The sequence below is a fragment of the Gossypium hirsutum genome, chromosome A08 (genome assembly GCF_007990345.1).
Source record: "Gossypium hirsutum isolate 1008001.06 chromosome A08, Gossypium_hirsutum_v2.1, whole genome shotgun sequence".
Lineage (NCBI taxonomy): Eukaryota > Viridiplantae > Streptophyta > Magnoliopsida > Malvales > Malvaceae > Gossypium > Gossypium hirsutum.
In genome coordinates, this window is record NC_053431.1 from 3463449 (window position 1) to 3486412 (window position 22964).

Here is a 22964-nt window from a genome sequence, read left to right on the forward strand (position 1 = left end):
AGTATGCTTGTGATAGCATGTTTTGTTCACCTATTTGGGATAGCATGTTGGTTGTTTTAGTCTTTAATTTTTTTATTAGGTTTTGGTTGTAGTTTTGATTTCCAAACTACTAATGGAAGTGGATTTGGCAGGGCTGTGGATTGAAGAGGAGGAGGAGAAGGCCCATTGGAGTCTACCGGTGGAAATAATTGAAGAAGAACAAGGGTATGATCTAAGTCTTGTGGGCTATTTTTTTTATCTACAAGTTTTGTGCAATTTCAAGCCATGTGAAACACGTTGGCCAATCTCTTGCATCATGTAACAACCAACTTTAAGTTGTGTCAAAAAATACGATTTCGAAACCCCATTTCCGTCAACTGAGATCGTAAGGATAAAATAGGATGATTTACAGAGTTGATATGATAATATATTAAAGATCAGTTAAGTAATTTAACTGAGAAAAGCATTAGTTAAAGATCAAGGGCTAAATTGTAAAAGTTCAATCACCATTAAATTCTAAATTGGAAAATGCTTGAGGACCAAAGTACCAATTAGTCAAAGGACCAAATGGTTATTTAACCATTAAGTTGAAAAGAGTTAGTGGAAATTGATGGTAATCCACTCCCTTATGATAAGAAAGGTTAATTAATGGGTTGAATATGTTTAAATGGTTAAACTGAAAACTAATTAAGCTTAATTAAGTAGATAATTATCACACACATATATATTAAGTGAAAGCTAAAAGAAAAAAATTCATCTTTATTTCATTATTGTGCTGTCCAATTTGAGAAAGAAAAGAAGAAAAAACCTTGTTTAGCTCTCTAGCATTCGGTCCTCAAAATTTATCAAGTAAGTGATCAATTTCCTTGTAATTTTGATCAAATTTTAATCGTCAAAGCTTATTTCATCACACCATGCTTTAGATTTTGTAAATTCTAAGTACATCAAGTTATCATTGTTGGAGATTAATGAAATTGAGCTTCATAATGGTAGATATCTAGTTGTTGAACTTAGATTTTACTAAAATTGTATTGGAAGATAGTGAAATTAGCTTAGAATTAAAGACTTAGTTAATTTTGACATTAGGGACCAAATTAAATAAAATGAAAGTTGTTGAAAAATTATGCTATAGATAAAAAGTATAAGGTCCCTGATCGAACCTCGACGTGCATGCCTTGGGACTATGAATTAACACAAATAAAATCAATAATCTAGCAATGTACTGCAAGTGCGATAGGTCAGTTGTAATATTTATAGTGTTACAATGGAACACTCGAGTATTCCAAGGATAGAACCCATGAGCGTCCGGGGACAAAGTGATTAATGGAAACAAGCATGCAAATACGAAGTCTAGCTAAACTACTCGCTAAGTAAAATATTACGACAAATCATATTTAAGGGGTAATTACAATAATCAACTATCTAACATTAAGAAAAACTAAATTGAAAATGCTGAAAATTATATAATTAACAATTCAATGAACACAAGTGGTTGGTTGGCTTTCATGTTGTTGATTAGTTTTTGGATTAGGGATCTAAAAGGCTTAAACATCTAATTGGTTCAATTTTACCTCTCGGACACCATTTTACTAAATTAAACTATTTAGTTAGGTTTATCTTTCAATCGCACTAAACTAACTTGGGACAACCAAATTGGTTCTCGGAAGGTTCCCCTCTCGATCTCACCTACCTAAATATTCACCTAGAGGTGTCAATTCTAAGTTTTGAAGTCTATTTGATTTAGTCCAATTTTTACAATTTAGTCCTTGTACCAAAAACTAACCAAACAACATTTCTATCAACCAACTACCATAGATTTAGTTACCCAACACCATTCTCATGCAAATAACAGTCCAACACATACTCAAATAACTCATTAAAATAAATATACTCTGTACAGGCCAATTTTGGGCCACCCCAAAACCCAATAACTAAACCTACTTAAACCTCATACCATCTCATCCTAAACCAAGCCTAAACAACTAAACTCGAAGCCCAACTACCCCAGCCCATTAACCTAAACTCAGCATTCAGAAACCCTAATCCCACTAACCCTAGCCACCTACCCCCCACTTACCCACTTGCGCCGAACACCACCATGTCGGCTACCACGCCCCATGCTTCTGCCAACACCATCCCCGCATGCCTGGCACCTCCATACCCTGCAAGACCAGAAAAGAAACAAGACAACAAATATTAAATAAAATATTGTAAAGGCTATAAAAGCCGATTTGGATTTCTGTAAAGGGGGGATGGTTCTTTGTTTCTTAAAAAATAAAAACGACAGGAAGGTTCGATTATAGAGCAAAAAAATAGCAGCCTAATTAGAGTTTGAACGCAAAATAACATCCAAGCAGGCAGAATACAAAAGATCGAAGATTCAAAAGTGAGTAAAACCGAAGGTAATTCTTCATTTCAATAACTGTTTTAAGTCCATTTTTCACCACAAATACATAAAAATTTACAAATAAACATAAAGAAATAAAAAGCAAAAAAAAGAGAGAAAAAATATAAAATTACCTTTTCCGGCCACCGCGTGCGGCGATCAGACCGGAGCCCTCCCCCTTGGCCGGAAATCGCTCCAGGCTTCCCTCTCCCCTCCCCCTTTTCTTTTTTTTCTCTCAGCTGTTTCAAATGAAAAAAAAAAAATTTGGCTTATATAAGGGTCCAAAACGCACCGTTTTGGACCCCCCTTAAAGCAGAAAACGACGCCGTTTTGATGCGGGTCGGGTCGACCCGACTCGTCCGACCAGGGGATCTGCGTGTTTTTAAGGGAGGGGCTATTTGCGCAGTTGGCCCCTCTGCTTTTTCAACATTTTATAATCAAGTTTTTTATATTTTAAATTCGGCCCCGCTGTTTTGCCCTGATTTTGTTCTGGTCCCCCACGCTGCGCAGCGTTTTAACATCTGGATTTATTGTGCTTTTGACCCTCCTAGTTACGCGCGTGTTGTAATTAAGTCCCTCCTCTTTATTTCCTTTTTAAATTGACCCCATAACTTCGTTATTGTTTTAATTTTAGTCCTTCTTCGTCTCTTTTGTTATTTTTATTAAATATCATCATTATTTTTGAATTATTAATATCATTAATATTGTTATTATTATCATTATTATTATTATGTGTTAATTTTTTTTTGCTTCATATGTGTATGTATATATGTATTGCTTAATATTCAATATTTTTTATCCCACTTTATTTAATATTTCATGAATGTTATGTTTGTTTCTTCTTAGTTCAATATTATCTTTATTATTATTATTATAATCATAGTGCATGTTTTGTTATGTAATTTATATGTTGTATGTATTATCATTTTAATTATATATTATATACATGTTGAATGTGGTATTGTTCATGTATTTTATTATATATGTACATAACTTTAATATATTATATATATAAGTATATTTTTATGTAATGTTAGTACTCAAATATGTATTTAACCTGAAAATCATATGTGTATATTATGTAAATGATTTAATATTATATTTCTTTTATACGTGTTACGTACATAAGTTTTTAATATTATATTTTATATATATTATTATGTATATTTTAATATTATTTAGGTATCTATTTTTTTACTATTATGTGTATCTCTAATATTATACGTTTCTAATACTATTGTTTATATATCTATATATATATGTGTGTATGTATTTATGTAGTGTACAAAATAGTTTTATCATTATTCTTATCATTTCTAAGGTATGCATATACTATATATGTTCTATGTATGTTGTATGGATTTTTAATATCGCTAAATATATATGTCATCTTACACACGCATTCTTAATATTATTATTATGTGTATACATTCATTATTTTAATTTCGTGTCCGATTCTATTATTACATTATACCTTCATCTTTTCTAATATTATTGTTACCTCGATTATTTGTTTTAATATATCCCTAGCTCTTTCATTTATTGATTTTTATTTCATATTATTTTACTTTGCATTATTTCGAAAATCGTATTCTTGTTTTGCTAATTAATTTCAATAATCAAGGCAACATATTGATTTAACATTAAGTCATCGAGTTCATCGCTACGTTGGGTGAACGTCAATTGACTCGTGTTAAAGCGATATACCCTTCTCAAAAACCGGAATAAACTAAAATTTCTCGTTTTTTTCAGATCACAACTAAACTTTACATTGAATTCGCATTTTGAAAATTAAGACAACATGTGTTTATGAGATACCAATTTTTGGGCGTCGCGAGGGTGCTAATACCTTCCTCGCGCGTAACCGACTCCCGAACCCTAATTTTCCTCTGGCTTTTAACGTAGACCTAAATTCAGCCTTCCTTTTGTTTAAAAAAATGAATCTAATAGGTGTCCGATCACACCTAGGAAAAGGATCGGTGGCGACTCCCTCTTTTTTTTAAAATCAAACTTCAGTTTTCAAACTTTTTCACTAGATTGTCACCATTAGCGACCCCAAACCAAAATTTTTACGTCGCTACATACTCAAATAGCTAATTAAAATAAACACAAGAGAAAGCTTGGGAATTTCTTGGATGCTTGCTTAAAGAAGATGATAATAACAACAACGGAGAAGAAAATATACATAAAGTTTAGATTTTTATACTTTGAAAAGGAAATGAAACTGAAATATATTAAGGGATTTGAATGGAAATCAAAATACAAGGTAATTTGAGTACTAAATTGCAAAGGAAATAAAAGAAAGCTACAGTAAAAACTAACCAAACTAACTAAGCTCAGAAAAGTAATGACCTAAACCTAACAATGGAGAAGAAGACAACTACTTAAGCTTAGAATGATGAAAAATAAAGTTGGCTCCTTTAGTTTTTAGCCAACAGTGTATTTTATGAACTAAGTTCAATTCTAAAATCTTGACAAAAATGCCCCTAAAAGTTATGTATTTGCTCGGGATGGTGTTGGAAAAAAGACTACTCTTGCAACATTTTCACTCAGTCAGACATCGGTGTCGTGACACCTAAGCTTTGGTGTCGCAACACTCTCGTCAGTGGTGCACTAATGGTTGTGGGAGGTTCTTAGTGTCGTGACATCCACTAATCGATGTCAGAACATCACTAGTGGTGACCATGATTTTTTCAATTCAACACCTTTAAGGATATCATGACCTTGGAGGTTTGGTGTCGTGACATCATACCCTCAGTGTCACGGCTCTTTCAACAGTTGGCTCCAGGTTGATTTCTTGTTGAAGTTTTGCATCCTAAAGGAAAAGGGACTCGTTGTCGTGACTTTCATGGCATTTCTGTTGCGACACCAATGTTAAATATTGTTTTCCTCAAGGTTGAGCCATTATTGTCTCCCTACACTAATTCAAACACCTTGTTAGGTCCCCCATGACATTATTTTGCCAATTTGGGTCTCAAAAGGAACAAAACTAAACAAAAACATTTATTAATAGTGAAAACTAAATATCAACAAAAATATAGAAAATATACTTAAATTGCTTGAGAATAAGCTCCTCGAGTGTTTTAAAAAGCCTAATTTGACGTATCAAGTTATGAAATATTAGTTCCTAATGAAAGATACAAAATCTAATTTTGAGCCTAATTTGTATATGTTTTCATGTGAATGAGTGGAAACTAATATTGGCTTTATAATTGAATTATCGAACGTATATAAAGACGATATCGGGCCATTCAGAGAGAAAGGAAAAGGGAAGGCCGTAGAAGAGTAGCGATTACGATTTGTGCTTCTATGATTTGAATTCAATACATATACCTATAGCCATATGACTTGTTAAACTAGCTTGATTAAAGTAGTATCTCTACTTCTCTCATGAATTTAGTGAGTATTGTATGATTGGTAAATTATGAAATTGTGATGATATAAAATGATATGGACAAAAGTGAATTAAGCATGATATATTTAGAAGTATATGAAACTATATATTTAAGCATGAATATATATCTCCCTATTAACTGTCTCGGGCAGAGTCAGGTATAGTTGACATGTCATAGGATTAGTGTCTGGGACGATACTTCAGTTTATACCGAGGAGGCACAAAGCTCAAACTATACTTCAAATGTTCCAATGAGGTGCGAAGCACTTTACTTCGATTTATATCGATGAGGCACGGACACAAATTATACTTCGGACATACCGATGAGGCATTGGGTGCCAAAAAAATTGGTGTGATAGTTAGATGATCCATGTATTTGTCTTGAGTCTATGTCCAATTAATAAGGATCATGAAAACATATACAATTCTAGATGATATTTAATTTGAAATGCTAATAATGGATGGGAATTTTGCATATTGTTGATAAAATAATTAAAGATAACACGTGAAAGATCATACGAACTAGTTAAATTGAGCCTTGAATGCAATGTGGATATAAAATGAATCAATGGATTGGAGATAGAAATGAGAAAACTAAAAGAACTTTGTAATGTGATATGATGATAGGAGATTATGATATGTGCATCGATATTATGTTAAATGAATTATGGTATGAGACTTGGTACATGAGACATGAATTGCAAATTGAAATAACTGATAACTAGATTACACTTTGACCATACTTGACATCTTATTTTCTATTGTATTTTTTATTTAAATCATGTAACCACCACTGAGCTTTATTGCTCAACGTACAATTTGTTTATTTCTGTATGCAGGTACTATAGATCTTGAAGTGTCGAAGCAATCAACATCCAAAATCAACTCTCGATTCAACAAGTTTGTACAGTTTAAATATGTTAATAATAAGTGGCATGTACCTAAGGTCTTAAGTTGATTTAGGTTCATTTGAATGTTTTTTGATATGTATACGTATTCACTTGTTGAGTTAATGTTTTACTTGTCTAATTGAATATACCGTGCTTATAAGGGATTCATTTCTTGCTTGTTGCATCATGAATTATGTCTATATTGATTTTAATTGGTCTAAATTCAAAAATATTCTAATTTTTAGTATGTTGTGCTTTGTGCTAGATTAGATTCAACATTTTTTAGAAGGAGAACCACAAACCCCGAACGTAGATTATAAAACAAACATATAAAATACAAAAATAGATTCTAATTCCAATTAATCAAACATATATTATTTATAACTTGTAGTGCATTTATAATTATATTTGTAAACTCGTTAAAAAAACAATGATAATATCATTGTCTTTATGCCTATTAGAGTTGTCCATGGGCCGAGTCAGGCCAGATTCGGGTTAGACCCTAATAAAATTTTAGGTTCAATTGATAGGTTTGGGCTCGACCCGACCCAAAAATGAGCTTAAATTTTTGTTCAAGCCCAGCTCGGATAAAAATGCTGAAACTTGAGCCTGACTCGGTCTACCCGTATTAATTTTTTTAAAAAAAATAGATAAAATTTTTTAAAAATATAATACACCAAATATACTAAAATTATGAAAATAAATGTTTTCCAACAAATTGAAATAAATTTAAAAAAGTCTTTATACTTAAATAACATTAAGATAAATGCAACTTAACAAGTAAATACTTCTAAAATAGTAGTAAAATTAATAATAAAACAATAACAAAATAGTAGCAACATATTAGTGAAATAATAGTAAAACAGTGGTTAGAAAATGAGAAAACAACAGCAAAACAGTAGAATTTTTTTTTGTAAATTCGGGTCAGGTTGGGCCCAAACAAAAAAAAACTTACTCGAGGCTCAGTCTATTTTCTAAGTGGATATTATTTTTTGCCCAAACCCTTTTTTCAAGCTTATATTTTTATCAAATTCCTCCTATTTTTCGAGCGAGCCTTCAAGCCAACCCCTATTATACACATCAATTGATTATTTTAAAATTTTATATTCAGTTAACTGGAATGTGAAATCCCATAATCTAAATTAAAATTTAATTGTTGATAAAAAATTTGTATATATTTATCATCCTATAAATCAATAATTTACATTTTTTACAAAAAAAAAAAAGGTTTGTTTTTTCATCATCCTAAAAGTTTAAACACCTATGAATTCTAGGCTCACTCTCTCCCTCTCTCTTTTTTGTTTACTTGTTTTATCGATATTTTTTACATAATGGAGAAATCATCACTTAACCCATCTAGTTGTCCTTTCAATCTATGCTGTTGGATAATCAAAACGGATGATTCGCATTCAAAACCCGACCCGGATAACACGTCCCCGACCGAACCCAACTCCGGGCACTGCTGCCAGTCATTGAGTCCCAGTGTCAATATCGTGTTCACTCGCCCACCTCGTCCCACTATGATCAGTGTATATTGCCCTTTCAATGACTTGAGATTAGTGTACGTTTCCGATGAATTGGCTAAGTGTTTCTCCATGTAAGCCACTTTACCGCCGGCTACGTATTTCTCGTAGAAATCGGCGAAGCTCTCGTCGTCGAGCTTCATTTCTTCTTCTTCCTCCGCTGTGCTTGCTCGGTTGCTTACCCTCCTCGGCGCGTTCTCCGAGTTCTTGTCGACGAGGAATCGTATGACTGTTAGCTTTACTCCTGGATGCCATGCAACCCGACCCGCATACGACAGGGCTTCTCGGTCGTCTTTGCCACCGATGAAAATGATTGCCACTTTGCATTCGGATAATTTCGAGATTCTATCTGCAAACCCGGATCCTCTCTCCACCAAGATCCCGATTGAACATGGGGCATGTCTAAGCAACTGTTGCAAAACCAGAAATTAATAGTTAATTAAATTCCTCGGTTTTAGTGTTAGATATAGCTACATGTTAGACATGTTTTTTTATTTTATTTCTTTTAGAGGATTATATGAATCATGAGGGATTTTTTATATTTTTAGGAAGAGTTTTCAAAGGGTTAGTCCACTCAAAGTAGTCGAATCTCTTAATATATTTGTTATTATCTTATGTCGGGGGGGGGGGGGGTTTGTCACTCATAGAGTAGAAAACACTTCACTGAATCGAGTTGTGTGCCATGCACGGCAATCAATCAATCACCTACAAAAGAAACGGTCACTATTTGTGATAGGTAGAGTTTGAACTTAAGTCTTAAACAGTGTCTAATCACAATTTATTTTAATAAGGCATTCTCATTTCTTGAACTATGTGTTACTCTCAATAAAATTAAAACATAAAACTTTAACTTAAGATAATACAAAATGTGTAAGAGAGATTTACTAGTTTCATAACACTTTAAAAACTCTTACTAAAGGAATCAAAAATCCCTTAAGAAACTTAAAATAATCTAACTCAAAATCATCCAAACATGAGTGTCAATGATAAATGTCGAAATGATCCAACTAGAAAAACTCATCTTGGAAACTAAAATTACCTTAAACCTAAAACTAACTTAAACAATTTAAAACAACCTAAATTTGAACAATAAACCCAAATAATAAAATTCGGAAAAATTCAATCCAAAAACTCAATTGCCATACTCAAATAACTCATACCCAAAAATAATCCAAACTTAAAATTATTAGAATTAATTCCATCTAAAACTAACCCGACCCAACTTTATTCATGCCATGCAAGTAAAAAGAAGAGTGTTTAATTAGTTACCTTACGATTGACATATCTAAAACCAGGGCTGCCTGAATCATGAGTACCGTCAGGATTCAATCTCTTATGAAACGGCAACAAAATAAGCGAAACCATAAAGTCTTCGGCCAAAACAATGAGTTCCCTCGACATGCCATTAAACGTCGCAAGCGCATGCGACCGTCCCAGCGTAATACTAGTCCCATCCTCATCGACGTAAGCTTGAAATGCTTGGGTGATTTGTTCCCTCATCTCGATCACTAATTTGTCGGTCAGGACCATGTTATTAGTCCCTTCTTCTTTTTCCTGCGTGGACGCCAGTTTATCTGACAGCTCCACCATGTCGGTGACGTAAACGTTGAGGCCCGGGTTGGGTCTGCCCCTGGAGATGGCCAATAAGTTAATGGCAGAAGGTAAGTTGTGAGATCCGTGGACGCAGAGCAGGATCTTGAGTTCGGTTTTCGGGTCGAGACACTGGAGGTTCATCCGATGAACGGGGACGAGTGCCCTTGCACGTCGGATTATATGCTTTACGATGAAAGGTGTATGGACGATAGAAAGGAAGATCACAATCACTATTGATATACAGGTTGGCATCTCGATCCTCTTGCTCTGCAGATAATTTAAATATTAATATATATGATTAAAGAGTTATGTTCAAAAATGAAATAAATGGTATGATGGACTAGATCGAATCGAATAATTGAATCAAATATCAATTAGTGTATCAATTCGAGTAAGAGAATTGAATCGATTTTTTAAGTGAATAATATATAAAATTACGATAAAAAAGTACTTGTTTATAATTATTTTTAATGATTTTGTGTACTTTTATTAATTTTTATGGTTTTTAATTTCTTGTTTATTGATGATCAAATTAATTAAATAAAGAATCAACAGCATAATTGGTCGACGGATAATTCAATTTTGAAAACATTCCAGCTAACTACATATACTTGTTTTTCTTATAAGTGTTTTAAATAAAGTGCTAAGGTTTTAGTCCGAATATATAACTCAAGCTCTAAAGGTTGAAATTTTATAAAAATTATTCTATAAAAATTTTAAACTGTAAATTTTAAACTCAAACCATAAATTAAAAAAAAAAGTTATAAGCTCTAAACTTGAAACCCAAAGCCTAAAAAAATGTAATAATTATAATAGTTATTTAATTATGTATAATTAAAGTTATAGATATATATTTATAAGACCTCAACTAATTATGTGGTGTGCTACTATTTATTGATGATGTATAAAACTCATGTATTGCTTATGCATTAAATATTATTTATTATATATAAAATATTTTAAATTTTTAATTAAATTTAGTGTTACGAATGAATCTAATATCAACGTCATTAATCGTTGAGAAAAGTCCTTTGAGGGATGCGAGTTAAGTTTGGGCATAGTTAAAGCCCTATGTGACAAGCAGACATTGAGGGTCGGACAAAAAAATTGAAAGGAAAAAGGAATGATGTAACTAACCCTGAATGCATGAACAGCTAGGTATACGTGAAAATGACCCTTAGCCGTCAAAAGCATTCCAATGGCTGCCAATTCCGGCCAACGAAAACCCAACAGTACTCCACCGCAGATAGTTCCGAAGACTTTTCCGACAACTACAATAAATATAAGAACAAAAAACCTTCCCCATGTCCCTATCTGGCCACCTTGGAAGTCAGAGAAATCAATCTTAAGCCCCACCCAAAAGAAGAGAAGAGGGTAAAAAAGCAAGCTCAACAAGTAATTGATCTTGCTGATCGCCCATTTCGATATCCGCCCTTCGGTCGGCAAAAAAAGTCCGGCCAGAAATGCACTAAAGAAAGGGTTGTAACCGAACCAAGTTGCACAACTGCATATGACTGCCATGAATGCCATAGAGAGCACTAGGTGCGAGCCCTTAAGCGCTTTCCCTTCGGGGTTTTCGTTGTTAATCCAATTGAAGAAAAACGGCGACACTTTTGCCGCGATGATGCTCTGGATCAAGATGCCCAAAATCATCTTAACAACATGTTTAATCTCTCCTTTCGTGCTGGATATCTTTTCCAACGGAAAGAGCACAAAAAGTATGGAGTAGAAGAACATGGTTATCATATCGGAGTGAACCCCGGCTACAACGGCTAGCTTCCCGATGTCGGATTTGCCAATCTTGAGGTTGGTTATGAGTCGGGTCAATACGTGGGAACCGCTACCGGAGAGGGTAATGGAGAGGGAGATGGTTAATGTGATCATGTTAGTATCTTTGGTCCCATAATGTAACCACGGGGTTAAAAGGCATGTTAATATGCATGTTGATAGCATGCCAGCATAGGCCACTATTGCAGGGCGTGATGGTGCCTTGAAGATCACGTAAGGGTCCATTTCTAGACCCAAAACAAAGGTGTATAATATCATCCCAAAGTCCACAATGTTGTCCAAATTCATAACCGATATATCTCCGAACGTCTCATGTACCACAGGTATCGTTGCAAGAACCATCCCTATCTGCAATTTTATCATTGTATCAACTTATTATTTCAACAAGAAAAAACTTAAAAAGGATTAAACTGAAATCTTTTTTATCTTAGAGAGGGTAAAAAGTGAAAGAAACATACTAAGAAATCGGAAGTTATCTGAGGTTGAGAAAATGGCTTTAAGAAATGGTGCAAAATCCTGCTAAGAAGAAAAGCGGAAATGATAGCAACAAACTTCCCGAATCCGCTCATCATGCTGGTGGCTACGAATTTTAAACATTGCTTGTGCGAGGGGGATGGTCCGTGTGACTGCGGTGGTCTTCGTGAGGATTTCGACGACATTTTTGTGTGAGTATCTTTTTTCTTTCTCGAAATCCGAATCGAATGAAGAATGAATGTCGTCTGGGGTTGTTTTCTTCAAATTGTTGGTTTATTTTCTGTAAAAAAAATGGAAATGCAAAATTAGAAATATTTAATTTATTGTGATTAAGTTTAACCAAGATTGAGTGAATGGATGTAAATTGTTGCCCTCTATAGAGGAGTAAATGGAGGAGTAAATTGAGGAAATTCAGACATGTGAATGGTGTGTCTTTTCTCTAGTCGCAGCACGAGTTTTGCATTGTTCTCTGCTATCGGTTGAAAACACCAATCAACACTGCTTGTGTCTTCTTGTGTATAGCCTTAATTAGATTAATCCTACTTGCATCAATCAACGATGAACAGTAATGCCTGTATATCCACCATTCCTTGTAGTTTGCAACAAAAATTTGATATTCTTAGACCTTGTCTGTTGAAAACAGCATAAGCCACACCTTATCCCACAATTCTTGTAGTTTTATTTATTGGCTTCTACCTTGTTCTTCCTGAAAAGCTTGTTTCCATTGTCCCGTCAAAGTTTGGACTCTTATGTACCCAGATATTCCATAAGATGCAAATCATCGCTTATTGAACATCTTCAAGGATTAGAGGATCAATAGTTCTTTCTAATGATCATATTGAGATGTTCATACGATTCTTTTTTGTTGTCCATACAAATTGCATGTTATGTCAAAATTCCCAAATCTTCCTTACAAGGTAAAGCTTGCAGACGAGTTTTCCATGAAAATAATATGAGTGATTTCCAGTCTGTCGTTGTCCATTCCTGTAATGTGTTGTGCCGTCCTCTTGTCATTTCATCCCATTCCCTTCCCCTAGTTATTACCAGTTTTGTTAACACAACACTCCCGCTTGTACCATTTCTCACCCCACCAGTACTTTCTTGTAATCACAGGTCATTTCCACTCCTTAATTGCCAATCCATCCCTTGTTTACATAAACCTAGTTATTACCATGTAGAATGCTTCTCCACACCCAGGAGTCAATGCTTTTCCTTGTAACTTTATCAAAAACACATTGTTGCACGGTACTTTTGAACTAGCTAGATGTCTCGTTATAAAAATAAAAATAAATTATTTTATAAAAATAAAATAAACTAATTATTTTAGATAAATATTCAAATTCATTGATGAAACAAAACTTTTATTATTTTCACTAAAAAATATGAAATAATTTTCAAAACTTTTATTATTTTCACTTAAATCCTTAGTTTATAATTTATTCACAACATACTAACCACAAATTTATGTATGTTATAAATTAGTCACATGATGCATTTCACGCAACTAAGCATACATAACGACAATGGTCAGTATTACACTCATTAAATGTTTCTAATAATAAATATAGAATATCAAAATTAGACATGAATTTTGGTTAAATGTATAGATATATAAATTTTGGTTTGGTAAAATTTTACATAAGAATTTTTGCTTGAGGTTTATGCATATTTACTTTTGATTTAATAAAAAAACATCAATTTACTTTTATATTAGATAAATATAATCACTTATATATAAAATATTAAACGTAAGATGATGTTATATTAATAACGGTGTTATTAATTTGTCAAAATTAAATAAAATTAAAATGTCATGTATAAAATTAGTTCGAGCGCGACATTAGATGTATCCTTCCTTTATTATTTTTTGATAATGTGATATTACCTAATTCCCCGACATATAAATCAATAAATCAAGAGAGTAAACTCAAACTATCAAACCATAATTGATTTGGGCATGGAATACATCTTAAATTGCAAAAATATTTGTGATCTGGTTTTTTGGGATCTAGATAGAATTTTATATTTTAAAATAACTGTTGATTATTAATGCGGATAGATACCTTAATTAAAATTGGATTGCTTATCTAGATAATGGTTACGAATTGGTTATAAAATGTTATAATTTTGATTTTATATATAAAAATTTAGTCAATTTGAATTCAAATATTCCTAGATTCGAGTATAAAAAAATATTGAATTTGTGTAAATATCCAACAGATAATAGAGTATTTAATTTCAAATTTCAGATTTAGATATTATTTGCAAATAATAAATGAATTCAAAATTTTAGATAATATACAGACATAAAAAAAAGAGCATATTTCCAACCATTTTCAGCTCCTAGTTGTAGCAAAATTACAAACAGTTTCTTCCATCAAATTACAAACTCTATCAACAAATTTTCAATTTGTGAGAACTTGGTAAACTATGTTCTCCTTCAGATAATTCTTTGTTGTTCATTGTTAAAGATGGTTTCTCCATTGTTCATTGTTTTAAAAATATTAAAATAATATATACCTAAAATAAAATGATCAAATTCAATAGTTTCTCCCCCTTTTGTTAGCATTCAAATTATTATACATTAATTAAAATTTCAAAAGGGAGAAAAAAGAAACGAAGTAAAAAAGCCACAAAACTGAAATATACGAGTAACATCAAATTTGGCACAATTGTAAGAGATAACAAGAACCGTACACATATAGGACAGGTTAGGACAAGCCTAACTACCATTGGTAAAATTTAAGAATCTTCTCTCTCAAGCAACTTTTATGCTTCAAAACATTCCATCAAATCCAAATATGCCCAATGCTACCAAAAGGGGGTGGGAGAGAACAGATTTCTTTTTTTCTTTTTACAGAAAACACTAAATGTTGAGAAAACCATACATACCTCGGATCAAATGATGTGTGTGAGTGAGTGTAATGTATGTATGTATCCTCAGCAGGCACATCCTCCAGCTTCTTGCTGCGACTGAGATGAATTTGCGTTTGTAGACTTAAGATTGACGTCGACCATGTCTTCTTGTTTTGTTGAAGAAAGTGTTTCCATTCCAGGTAAAGCGGCTGCGATCTTCCGAAAAAGAGCCTGTATAGAGATGAAACAGAGAGTGAGAGATACGGAGAGGACTTTCATGTAGATGAATTTGCATTTCGCTCCAACTCTTCATTTTTCTTGAAGTACCCACATCTGAGAATTACTTGGATATGAATACGAAGATAAGATCTTCAAATACATGAAAAAACTTCGAAAAATTGTTCTACTTTCACACCCAAGTCCAAGTAACTTAGTCAATCAATGCTTGCAATACTTGTCATGCAATTGAAGAACCAATGTGATTCCATTAAATAAGATGGAGTTGATGCAGAAGTGAGAAATGAAAAGACTGATCAAACTTTAAGTCAGGGGCAGCACCAAGGGGGCAGGCAGGGGCCTTGGCCCCCCTTGGTTTGGTAAAATTCTTCTTTTGGTCCTCCAAATTTGCGAACTTGTTAGTTAATTAAATTGTAAAAATATACTTCCCCCCCCCCTCTCCCAATTTATAATTCAATCTTGGCCCCCTAAAAAAAAATTTCTGGCTTCTCCCCTATTTCATTGAATTGAAGACTGGTCTCACTTCATACTATCATGGCAAAACAAAAGGGCAGCCAACACCGTAAGACATTGTTCTATGCCTAGCCACTATAATTAGACACGTAGTCAAATATAATATTTACAGGAATATTAATGATAGTTAAGAATGGCTTACCTTGATATTGAAGCCAGCCTTGGCACTAGTTTCAATAAACATTACGTTGAGGTCACGAGCCTTGGCTTCGGCTTCCTCAACTGAGACTTGCCTGTCAAATCAACCATAAAATGCACAATGAGGGAACAAAAGTCAAGCAGTAATATTAAGGAATGAATCAGGGTAAATTTCTAAGGTCAATAAGTTCCCTTCTTTGAATTTACCTTAAAGTAATGACTAATGAAAACTAATGGTCTATCTTGTTTTCAGAAGAAAGTCCAACCATGATAACAACTTAATATTACCTTTTGTCCACAAGATCAGTTTTGTTCCCAACAAGCACAATAATAACATCACTACCGCGCTCGGTTCGTACCTCTTCAATCCATTTTGTAGTATTTTGGAAGGACTGCCTACCTACACCATCAAAATTAAGGTCGGCAATCTCACAAAATGGGGATGTTTGCCCATGCAAACATGCAGAAACATACAACAAATATACATTACAAGAAGATTCCATAGCAGAACAAGAAAGTAAAATGATAACATACTGGCAACATCATAGACGATGACTGCCACGGAGGAATCCCTAATGTAACTTGGAATAAGACTCCTGAATCTTTCCTGTCCAGCAGTATCCCTGTAATAACGTTTTAAGCAGATAAAGATTAAAGATACCAATCTTGACAAAAATTTTGAACAAAGAAAGCTTATCAATGAATAGAAAGAATAAACACCCAAGAGAAAGTGTTTCATCAATATACCCTGTATTAAATCCTAGGTAACAGTGTTACTAATTACATCATATTACAACACTTAAAAAACCTGGCAGTAAACTACCCACCTAAAAGATGAAACCAAAAATTGGCAATCAGCGTCTAATGTCTAAACACTAATGCACCCTTGATGAGACAAACCAAAATTTAGAAATGCTGATAATATAGTTCGATGCCGACTACGATATACAACAAAATGCATTCTCTAGTAAAGGATCACACCAACTACATATATAAACGAAGCAAGGATTGGAAGAGAAATATAAACATGCATCGAACTAAAAGAAGCTGAATTGGGTATAAAATAGCACGCAAAGCTTAGACATAACCTCATAAAAATCCATAGGCTAAAATATGCCTATAGTCCCTGCACTTTTTCGATAATTAGGAATTTAGTCCCTAGCAATCGAAATACAAATACAGGGACTAAATTCCCGATCCCAAACCCAATCCATAACACAGTAGATAAAATTCCTAATTTTCGAGAAGTACAGGAGCTACAGGCACATTTTAACAAAATCCATAACACAGTAGATAAAATTCAAAGTCTTACCAGAGCTGCAACCGAACTGTCCGATCTTCGAGGTACATTGTTTTCGATAGAAAGTCAATACCAATGGTAGCCTGTTTAACAAATTCGAGACACATATAACCTTAGAAATTAAAATCCAATCATATACCAAAAAAATTGAAAAAAAAACAAAGAGTCAAAGGAAGAACGAATCAGATCCAAGGTGATTTTGCAATCAGAACGCAAAGAAAACAGAGAGGATAGTCAAAAAAAGAAAATTGAGAGAAATACCTGGTAAGTATTATCGAATTTATCGTACATAAAGCGAGTGATGATACTGGTTTTCCCGACAGATTGATCTCCCAAGAAAACAAGTTTGTATTTGGCCAAAGCAGAAACTGGAGCCATGGTGGTTCGGATCTAGGTCAAAGAGACACTATGAATCGGGTCGAGATCGGATCCAACCTCGAGATCTCACCGGAAACGGTTAGAGAAAGGTGTCGCCGGAGAGAATGAGATTGGGATCGGGATCGAGATCGAGATCGAGATCCCTAGCGTCTTTTATTTTATTTTATTTTATATTTTTAATAATATTTTTTGGTGGTTAATTTATTGTTTCAGTGTATATTTATACTGAGGCGAAAATGATGTTCGTAGTTTTCAATTTTTTTTTTCTTTTTAAAAAACGCTGTGAGCCGATCCAAGCCAGATCGGACGGACCTTTCCCAGTTTCCCCGCTTTACAGAGTTGTTCGTCTTAATATTAATTTCAATAATTAATATTTTTGAAAGTACTATTGAAAATTTTAAAAAATTAATTAAAATTTACGTCAACAAAACTAAAAAAAACATTAAAATTTTCATTAAGGGTAATTTTACAAAAAAACATAAATTTAAGGGCTAAAAAGAAGGCAAAAAAATTAAATTGAAGCCTAAAATAGAGGTGTGCATGTCCCGAGCTGGGCTCAGACAAAATTTTAGGCCCGTTTTCTAGGCCTAGGCCCTTTCCGAGCTAAAATATGAGCCTAAAAATTTATCCAAGTCCGGCCTAAAATAAAATTGTTAAGCCCGAACCTGGCCCGACCCATATTAAATTTTTTTAGCTTATTTCATTAAATAAAAAATTTTAAAATATAATAAATCAAATACATTTAAAAATATAAAAATAAATATTAAAACAAGAAACAAATAAAAAATGAGACTAAAACAATTCTTAAAACAATAAAAAAATATAATAAAAAGTGATTATATTAAAATTAAAAATGAAATTTAAATATGATTAAAAATAAAATATATATTTAGTATATAATTCGGGCTGGGCCCGGGCCAAAAAAGTTTTACCTGAGGCCCTACCCGTTTTTTAAACGGGCTTTTTTTTTGCCCAAACCAATATTTCGGGCCTATATTTTTACCCGAACCCTCCCATTTTTCGGGCGGACCTTCGAGCCGGGCCGAGTAGCCCGGCCTATGCACACCTCTAGCCTAAAATGATTTTTTTTTTAAGTTGGAAGGTCAAATAAATTATTATGTTTAAAAATAAAACATATTTGTAGCCTGTCGTTTAACTCTTCAGAGAGTACTAGTAGTATTAATAGGTCAGATCAGGATTATGCATGATTTTAACATAATTTATACTTATATAAACTTCTCTCTACTCGAAATATGGGTTTAAAAGTTTATCTAACTCTACCCATATTTGTAAATAATTAATCTAAAACTATTTTAAACTCGCCCATATTATTTAAAAAAATTAAAAATATATTTATATTATTTTAATTTAATATTTAACAATTTATTTTTTTATTTATTAAAATTTTTATATGTAGTTATCTTATCATTTTTTCAATGTTTACATCATAATAGTATATAGATTTAATTTTTATGTATTATAGATTACATATAAAATATCACAAACTTTTAAAAAAGCCTCGAACTAGGATCGAGCCTTAAATGTTGAATCTTGAGTCCAATCTAGATTTTAAACCGACTTAAATTTTTTGCTTAAACCTTTCCAAATTTTAGATAAACATCCAAACTCGAAAAAATAACTTAACATATAAAAAGGTCTAAAAAGTTGTATATTTTTCAAAAAAAATTCATCCACCCTATTTCATATCTACTTTTAAAAAAATCAAATTTCATTTTTTTATAATTTTTAAATATTTAACATATATATTGTAATATATTTTTATATATTTTTAATAAATATATTTTATTACAAGAGGGTAGCTAAAGGGTTGGTAAGGGCCTCGACCTGTTTAAAATGAAAAAAAGTTCATTTAAACCCTTTAAAATTTTAAATTAGTGAAGATAAAATTACATTTTGACCATTTAAAATGATAAAAATTTGATTTAATCTTTTAAAAATTATAAAGATATAGACTATTAAAATAGTGAAATTATATTTTTAATATCGTAAAAGTTACAATTTAATTTTAACCTCCTAAATTTTATTTTATTTTTGTTTTGCCTCTATTTTCTTATACATGCATTAATTAGGAAGAGTTGTCACTCGCTTCCACTCGTAAGAAGAGAATATTTAAACTCAAATACGAAAATAATTATGAACTCTAAATTAATTAGTATTCATGAACTGTAAAACGGACACGAAAATTATATAATATATATATTTATACAGGTAGAGTTAACACTTGGAGTGATGGACTAATCTACCATTAGAAAATGAGGGAAGTTCAAGGCACTTTGGCCCTCTGCAACATCATCAATCTCCTCCCACTTGCACCTTCTACATGTTCACCAAGTTTTGCAAGGTGTGCCATCCGCCTTTTCCACGATTCGGAAACATTCGATTGGTTCGATTTGTTTTCCGGTTCGGTATCAGATACCTCAGGGCTCTCTAGATCCTCATCATAGACTTCAATTGGAGCTTGGATTATCTGCTTCAGTCTATCTGCCACACAGCTCATCTTCGGCCTGTCTTTGTGACTTCTCGATAAACAACTGTTTGCTAACTTGGCAATGTCTCTAGCTGCACCGATTGAAAACCGGTTTTCGAGTCGAGGATCCATTATTGACCCGAACTTCTTACCGTCCACAGGGAAGAGTTTCACCCAATTCAAGAGTTTCTGCTCCGGTTTCGCACGACCTCTTTCTAACGACCGCCTACCAGTAAGAATCTCATATAATACCACACCGAAGCTCCATACATCACTCTTATCAGTAAGATGTCCGGTCTCGATGTAATCAGGAGCTGCATAACCATAAGTCCCGACTACCTGAAGAGAAAAGAACAAACAAACAAAGCTTATTACCATCATCAGCACTACAAATTAGCCTCAAAAAGAGAAAGAATAGCGAATACTAACGGCCGTTGAAACGTGTGTATGCCCGGCCATTGGCCCCTCCCTTGCGAGCCCAAAGTCCGAAAGCTTTGGATTGAAGTTCTCATCGAGTAAGACATTTGAAGCTTTGAAATCTCGATATATCACCTAGCATCATTGTGAGAACAAAAGAACCGTAAATTCAAATCCCGAAGGTAACATTGCAGACAATCAGAAACCGATGACCAGCAAAACAAAGGTCATGTTTTAGACAGGAACCTGAACTTCTAAACCCTCATGCAGATAAGCTAATCCTTCGGCTGCTCCGAGCATTATCCGTAATCTTGTTTCCCAAGAAAGCGTCGGGAATGCCTGACCAAAAAGATGATCTTCTAAGCTCTTGTTTTGCATAAACTCGTATACCAGAAGACGCTGAATCTCTCTTTCTCCGTTGACAGCACAGTATCCTACGAGCTTGACGAGATTCAGATGCTCGACGACACCGAGAAATTGAACTTCAGCCACCCATTGTTTATGTCCCTATACAGATTGAAAATCCATTTCTCCTTGATGATCAAACACAAAACACAAGAAATGTTGAAAGAAAACAGTTTTTTTCTCTTCCATTTTCCTCGTCACCAAACAGGACCTTAACAGTTTTTGAATGATTGGCAAATTGAATCCCATAATTGATGGTTGAATCATAAGTTCTATAATAAAATGAAAGTCAAACCATTTAATGGCTTCCCAAAGTAAGATACATATAATGATAAAACTGTCAAGCACTCTTTACTTAAATTTTTGCAACTCTCTCACAAGTAAACATCAACTTATATTGACACCCATAGGCGGTGCTAGGGTGGCAAGATCCCGGACCCTAAAATAGAAATTTTCACTTTTAAACCTTTAAATTTTATAATATTTTAATTTAATAAATAATAAAATTACAATCCCAAAATGATAAATTTTTAATTTAGTTCTTCAAATATTATAAATATATAAACTATTAAAATAGTAAAATTATATTTTAGCTATCATAAAAATATATAACTTAATAATGATTCTCTCAAAAAAAAATTAGGTTTAGCCCCCGATGACACGTGTGCTTCCGTAGATAAAACATGGATACTTAATTGAGAGTACCAAATTGAACATTGAAATTTTGTCTAAACTCGTCTATATAAATAGCTAAGCCAAAACGATTGTACACTCGAGTTTTATATAATTATTTTTACATTTTTAATGTTTATATATATAAATTTAAATTTTATGAATTATAAATTATATAATATATAAAAATAATATAATATAAAATATTATAAATTTAAAAAAAATGAAATGCTCTAGTTTTAAATATTGAAGTTGTGCTCATATTTTAAACGTGGTTACCTTCGAACTAATCCGGACATTAACAGGTCTACTCATCAATAACAGCACATATGGCCTAACTTCACAAACAGGAGGAAATTAAAATTCATTTTTGTTTTTTCTACCTACCCAAACAGAGAAAAGAAAAAAAGAAACCATACCTGCAAGCCATTCTTGCTAAGCTTTTTAATAGCAACCACGGCAGGTTCACCTTTTCCATCAACAGGCTTGATCGCACCTTTATAGACACACCCAAAGCCAATCTTAAGCAACGAATTAAAACCATGAGTGGCTTGTTTAAGCTCTGAGAAAGAGAATACCCGCAAACAGTGACCTTTCGTTTCGTACAACTCCGGTATACTCCGCGGCGAAGCTGCCGAGCATGATGAAAACTTGGTGACCGTATCAACCCCTGAATGTTCCTCCGGGGCTGATATTTTCCCCTTGCTTCGAGACTTGCGCTTGAAATAGTAAAAACACTTCATTCCACGGAATTTCATAAGCTAAAAACAAAGAGAAAACCCAGATTTTAAACCCGATTATGGGGCTGTATCTCCCTAGAAATGGGAAAATTAAGCAAAACCCAATCGAAGGAATGAATCGTCAATGGTGAAAAAACAGAAAGGGAGAATCAAAATTGGGTTTAGAAATGAAGTGAATATGGTGAATGGAAGTTGAAGAGACCCACGATGGTAAACTAAACAAAGAGGCGAAATTATAAGCAAAGCTTTAAATTAATGGCGGTTTTATGCTTTTACTTTTTACCTCATTGGAACTCGATTATGCTTTTGAGCAATCCACTGTTTTTAGCAGACAGTTTTCATATTATGAAAATGAAGATTTTCAGTTCGATTTCTTCTTTCTATTGGTAGTTTGAAAATCTGATAGTTTTGACCACCGCGATATTATGCATTTATGCTATACTTTTGGGGTAAACTACACTACTCGTCACCCAACTATTAGTAAATTTCTCTTTTAGTCATATAACTGTGAAAAGTTACAAAATAGTCACCTAATTATTTGTAAATTTGTTTTTTGGTCACCTAACTATGAAAAGTTATAAAATAATCACCTAACTATTAGTAAATTCTTTTTTGGTCGCCCAACTATCTTGAATTTTTTGGTGTTTCTATTTTTACGTTAGCCCGTTAGTGATAAAAAAAGACAAAATTGAATAGTTGGATAACCACTTTGCAACATTTCATAGTTTGGTGACTAAAAAATAAATTTATTAATAGTTGGGTGACTACTAGTACAGTTTACCCTATTTATTCT

At 33.1% G+C, this 22964-nt stretch overlaps 3 protein-coding genes across 7 annotated transcripts; all 3 read right to left on the minus strand.

Annotated features, from left to right (window-relative positions):
* Nucleotides 1-7803: 7803 nt before the first annotated feature.
* Nucleotides 7804-12611, minus strand: LOC107926209 (cation/H(+) antiporter 28). Its single transcript, XM_016856998.2, has 4 exons — nt 12012-12611; nt 10903-11901; nt 9442-10032; nt 7804-8582 (listed from the first exon to the last, which is right to left on the minus strand). Exons 1-4 carry the CDS (start codon nt 12210-12212, stop codon nt 7974-7976), a joined length of 2400 nt encoding a protein of 799 aa, XP_016712487.1. The 5' UTR covers nt 12213-12611; the 3' UTR covers nt 7804-7973.
* Nucleotides 12612-14666: 2055 nt separating this feature from the next.
* On the minus strand, nt 14667-17785 carry LOC107926324 (ras-related protein RABH1b). The gene is made up of 6 exons (XM_016857158.2): nt 17333-17785; nt 17084-17154; nt 16306-16394; nt 16060-16171; nt 15776-15866; nt 14667-15114 (listed from the first exon to the last, which is right to left on the minus strand). Exons 1-6 carry the CDS (start codon nt 17447-17449, stop codon nt 14968-14970), a joined length of 627 nt encoding a protein of 208 aa, XP_016712647.1. The 5' UTR covers nt 17450-17785; the 3' UTR covers nt 14667-14967.
* A 1805-nt stretch (nt 17786-19590) lies between these two features.
* Nucleotides 19591-22564, minus strand: LOC107926144 (probable serine/threonine-protein kinase PBL19). 5 transcript variants are annotated; one of them, XM_041075640.1, is made up of 6 exons: nt 22455-22564; nt 22010-22192; nt 21851-21927; nt 20601-20861; nt 20367-20489; nt 19591-20276 (listed from the first exon to the last, which is right to left on the minus strand). In XM_041075640.1, exons 2-6 carry the CDS (start codon nt 22071-22073, stop codon nt 19734-19736), a joined length of 1068 nt encoding a protein of 355 aa, XP_040931574.1. In that variant the 5' UTR covers nt 22074-22192; nt 22455-22564; the 3' UTR covers nt 19591-19733. The 5 variants fall into 5 exon arrangements, with proteins under 5 accessions (XP_040931574.1, XP_016712434.2, XP_016712435.2 ...); XM_016856945.2 differs by having other exon boundaries at nt 21851-22192; XM_016856946.2 differs by having other exon boundaries at nt 22024-22554.
* Between the last annotated feature and the right edge of the window lie 400 nt (nt 22565-22964).